Here is a 5,050-nt window from a genome sequence, read left to right as displayed (position 1 = left end):
CCGTGAAGCAATTTTTCTCAAGATAAAATCACAATCATAAAATAATAATTCTGATATCGTCATATTTTTAGATTATTAGGAAGATTATGTAGGAGTAATATTTTGCCATCTGCATAATAACTTGGGTAGAATTTAGAAAAACAAAAACTGAGAGAGATGTTCATAACATAAGTGTCGTGTGTGTAATCAATACGATATTGGCGCGTCATGTGATTTGATGAGATGTGCTGGATGTTGACTTATTGCATTTTTTTCAAAGCTTTGGTATACCAATCTCTCATCTTATTGCACTATCATAATTATTGGTTTTTGGTTTATACTCCCTCCGTCTCATAATAAGTGTCTCATTTGCATTTTTTCCTTGTCTCAAATTAATTGTCCATTTACAATTCCAATGCATCAATCATTATTATTTTTCCACTATTATACCCCTATTTATTAACTTTCACGTTATTCAACTACTATTAATAGGGGTATTCTAGTAAATGACATTAACTTTTTTACTAAAACCAACACATTCAATCATTTTCTTAAAAACCGCGCATTGCTCAAATAAGACATTTATTATGAGACGGAGGGAGTAAGTCTTATTCAGCTTTATTTGGTTATAACACTAATTCCTACATAAATATTTTTTAGTGCCTAGTTTAGGAAAAAATAAGTAGAACATCTTTTCTCACTTGCTATCATCATTATCATCATCCTCATTCAAATAAATGGATGTGAAATGAAATTCTTTGCGCATAGCATATTTCAATGCTTTGATTTTGGTAATGAGATTGAGATATAGTGATATACTAATACTATTATTGTGTTGACTCATTGCTTCTGCTCTCTGACGTCTGACCATAAATTATTTGCTCAAATGTAAAAAAAAGAAATTCATCCTTCCTACGCATCCCGTTTATTTTGCTGATTTACTGAAACTCTGCTACTTGCCATTGACTATTTTCTTTGTTTTGTTCTAATTTTTAAATTAGGTTGCATCCATCGATAAGTGGCACTTTGTCATTGAAAGAATACACGCCTAACTTCATCTCAATATCTTATTTAATTAAAGTAATCGGTGCCAATCTCATAGTAACACTTTTTTTAATGATCATTTGAATATATATATATATATATATATATATATATATATATATATATATATATATATATATATATATATATATATATATATATATATATATATATATATATATATATATATATATTAGATTTAAGGTATGTTTTAATAGAATTATTTATATATAAAATGATGGCAAATTTTAATGAGATAAATATGAAAATTTAAAGAAAAAATGAAATACATGTAAAATTACAAAATATAATATCGTTTATATTTTTGCCGCAACAATTGCAACCCAAAATCATGTAAATATTTTTGATTAGGAAGCAAAACTTAGATTGCAATGTGTGGTGGATGGATATGGCATATGGGTAAAAGTTTTGAAAAAGTTGGATATTGCAAAACTTGCTCCAAAAAACACAGATCCATAAATATAATAATAAAATAAACTTTTCTTTCCCATTGAAAAAGTTTTGCAACTTTATTACCAAAATTTGTACACAATAATGCATAGTGGTAGGGGTCATTCCGTTATAAGTGGAAAAGTGAATTGCAACAGAGTCAAACAGTGACAGCTTCATTCATATTCATTCTTTGTAGTCTTATCATATATTTATCTCAAAAATACTCTTCAACAGTACTCCTCAGCAACTTCTCAGCCACGCTCATTCCTCGTTCATTTTCTTTAATCCTCATTACACATAAATAACAATTCAACCACCACACTAAATTCTTTTCTTGTTAGTAGTATTTGTGTATTCTACCAAATGTCTATACTCTAGAATTTTACTAGTAAAAGGAACAAATTAAGTGCTACAACAGAATTCTTGCCAGGTTTTGTTTTTCTTGTTTAATCTTATCAATACCTGTTTCTGTTTTCTCTGCTTCTCTGTTCAAGTTCAATGCAACTTTCTCTGTCTTCATAAGTAAAAAAAATTTAACCCATTCTTTTCACTTTTCACTTTTGCTCAGATTCTTCTTTTCTATAAATTCTGTTCAGGGAATTAATAACCTGTCTGAGGGTTTTTTGGAACCACATCATCGTTTCTGGTTACTTTTCTCCCTTCAAAAGTTTTATCCTCATTCATTCTCGCAAAGCAACAAGCACAACAAAACACTAGAAACGGTCACTTTCTGGGTGAAGCAAACTCTTTTGTTTTGACTTAAGAAACAAAAAATGGATGTAAGCTTATTTTTCAGTGAACTTTTTCATTTCTTTTTCTTAAGCTAGTAGTAAAAGTTCATGAATATAATGATTGATGGGTCATATTTGTTTGTTATTGATAGGAATATTGGAAGACAAATGGTGAAATACCAGCTTTTGGGAACTGGGATTTCGTGAACGAGTTTCCAATAACTCAATATTTCGAAAATGCAAGACAAGCTGGTTTGATTCGATACAGTTCTTCATCTGGTGACACTGATGTATATGTGCGAGGAGAGCAAGATCTGTATACAGTTGATTACATGAAACCAGTTGGAAAGGTAACCTCTTTTTGTTTAATTATTTTTTGTGATTACATAGTAATTATCAGTCCAAAGATGTGATTATGGAGAAATTTGCTAATTTTTTAGTAATAATTCTTTATTCAGCAATGATGTGGTACATAATTTAATGTAGTCACGAGTGATGACAAGCCATTGTTATTAATGTGATGTTTGAGAAAGGACATGATGTCTGAATAACACATGCCTCCTGTATTTTTATTAAATTTTTTTAGTACATTTTGTTTGGTTCAGATAAAAACATGATATGTGATGTAGAAAGAGTGTGTTTTATTATCTGTAGGAGACGAGGAACAGAGAAACAAGAATGAAAAAACAGGGCAAAGTGTACGATGTAACAGAATATCCAAGGAAGCAAATGAACAGTAAGAAGACATTAGATGTAAACGGCGTCGTTCGTAAGTCTGCTTTACAAACCAAACTCCCAAAACCAGTTGACGAAGATCTCTACAAGATTTCTCCTCAACTTCTTCGTAAAACCAAACGGGTTAGTCACTTTTTTTTTACTATGTTGTGAAATTTGTTATCCTGATTAATTTCTATGATGATAATTAATTGAGTTTAATGTTTGTGCAGAAAAAAATGTTGGGTTTCATTTCCATGTGTCTGGTGCCTGCAGCCTGCGTTTCATGATCGATTGATTATGTTGCCAACGCGTCAAACAAGTTTTACTACTATTTTTTGGTTTGTTTTCTTTTGTTAGTTATGGTGCTGGCTATGCTATGCTGGGTTTCTTGTGCACTCAGATGCTAGATGACTTTTTTGTATCATATTAATGAGGATGAATGAATTAATATATACTAGTTATTGCTATCTTAAATTTAATCACTACTAGTATTTGATTGGATGCCATGAGTTTCATTGGATTCTGTATTTAAAATACATATATGATAAGTTTATGATCCAAATAACTTGACACGCATACAAAGCAAAGCACCTACAATATACTTAGTTTTACATGTTGACAAAGAGAACACAGGTTGCTTCTTGGAGCACTAAAGAATAGGATTTTCCATATATTTGAAGAAATATTCAGGAGTACTTCTTCTGTCAACTCTATCTCCACACCAATTAGAGTCTGAATACCATATCAGCTTTGAATCAGATTTAGCACCAAAAGGAACTAAAACATCATACCTCAAAGTCCCCTTAATATAGCTCAATATCTTGAGAGCATATTAGCAATGTGAGCACTTTGGTTTGTTCATAAACCTACTCACCATAACAACTTCATAGTAGCAGATCTTAGGTCTAGTATTATAGAGATATCTCAACTAGTCAGAGACCCGTGCTTCCGCACGGGTGATTTTTTTTCTGGTGTAGTATTTTTTTAATGATATGAATAATATAAATAAAAGGAATTATAAGCAATATGCATAATTAAAAGGAATTGTTTTACTTGAATAGAGTTAGAGTTTTATTGATTGCTCTGTTATACTCCCAATTCTTTGAAAACCAAATATCCATAGGAATCGTTTTGAAATTTGAAAATAAATACTTTAGTTTTCAAATAAAAGTCATTATTGTTTAAAATAAAATAGGCATTGTATTGAAAGTGGCCCTTAAGATTAAACATTATTATCGTATTCATGTGCTAATTTTGTGTGTAATAAAGAACCATATAAAAAAGGACATGTGAGTTGGAGAAAAAAATAAAATTTTAACAAATGCAAATGTAAAATTTTAAATATAAATGAAAAATATGAAATAATCATATAAAAAAAATACTATAAGATGAAGATAATAAAAATGAAATATTAACATTTAAAAATAAAAACTATCTCTCAATTAATAGTAATTGTTGATTAAAATAAAATAGCTACTATGTTGATAATGACCCGTGAAATAAAAAAAATAATTTGATGCGATATTAAATATATTTAAAAACAAATGTAAAATAAACAATAATCATGGAAATTTAATTGTATTAAATAATGTTAAAAAATCGTGAGATGGAGAAAAAAAATTAAAATAAAGATATTATCTCTCAAATAAAGACAATGATTGATTAAAATAAAATAGACATTATGTTGATAGTGACCCGTGAGATAATAAATAAATAAATAGAGAAAAAAAATTAAAATGAAAGTAAGAAAGTGTGAAAAAATGTGAGAGAAATTTGAAATTTTAATTAAGATAGAGAAAATGTGTAATGATCGATTAAAAAAAATTAAATATTGAGTTGATAGTGGCCCGTGAAATAATTAAATATTTTTGAAAATAATAATTAAATGATCGATTATTAATATTTTTTTGCGATAATAGATAAATGTAGAAAAATTAAAATGAAAGTATGGAAAAATGAAATGCGAAGGAAATTAAAAAATTTTAGTAAGATTAAAATTTAAAAATAGATTATTAATATTTTTTGTGATAATAAATAAATTAAGAAAAATTAAAATAAAAGTAAGAAAGTGTGGGAAAATGAAATGTAGAAGAAATTTAAATATGACTTCCATCATCCATGACTTA

The 5,050-nt window shown here is 28.3% G+C and overlaps 1 protein-coding gene across 3 annotated transcripts; it reads left to right on the top strand.

Annotated features, from left to right (window-relative positions):
* The first annotated feature begins 1,599 nt into the window (after nt 1–1,599).
* Nucleotides 1,600–3,423, top strand: LOC131610708 (uncharacterized). 3 transcript variants are annotated; one of them, XM_058882732.1, is made up of 5 exons: nt 1,600–1,906; nt 2,073–2,255; nt 2,360–2,557; nt 2,862–3,065; nt 3,155–3,423. In XM_058882732.1, exons 2-5 carry the CDS (start codon nt 2,250–2,252, stop codon nt 3,209–3,211), a joined length of 465 nt encoding a protein of 154 aa, XP_058738715.1. In that variant the 5' UTR covers nt 1,600–1,906; nt 2,073–2,249; the 3' UTR covers nt 3,212–3,423. The 3 variants fall into 3 exon arrangements, with proteins under 3 accessions (XP_058738715.1, XP_058738716.1, XP_058738714.1); XM_058882733.1 differs by having other exon boundaries at nt 2,045–2,255; XM_058882731.1 differs by having other exon boundaries at nt 1,600–2,255.
* Nucleotides 3,424–5,050: the final 1,627 nt, after the last annotated feature.

The sequence above is a fragment of the Vicia villosa genome, linkage group LG6 (assembly GCF_029867415.1).
Source record: "Vicia villosa cultivar HV-30 ecotype Madison, WI linkage group LG6, Vvil1.0, whole genome shotgun sequence".
In the NCBI taxonomy this organism is placed as follows: domain Eukaryota; kingdom Viridiplantae; phylum Streptophyta; class Magnoliopsida; order Fabales; family Fabaceae; genus Vicia; species Vicia villosa.
This window is presented reverse-complemented; position numbering and strand designations above follow the sequence as displayed.

What these genes read in the sequence shown, in the direction of transcription:
- LOC131610708 (XM_058882732.1), top strand. An exon ending in ACATGAAACCAGTTGGAAAG is followed by an intron (nt 2,558 to 2,861) that starts GTAACCTCTTTT and finishes TATTATCTGTAG; the next exon opens with GAGACGAGGAACAGAGAAAC. An exon ending in TTCTTCGTAAAACCAAACGG is followed by an intron (nt 3,066 to 3,154) that starts GTTAGTCACTTT and finishes ATGTTTGTGCAG; the next exon opens with AAAAAAATGTTGGGTTTCAT.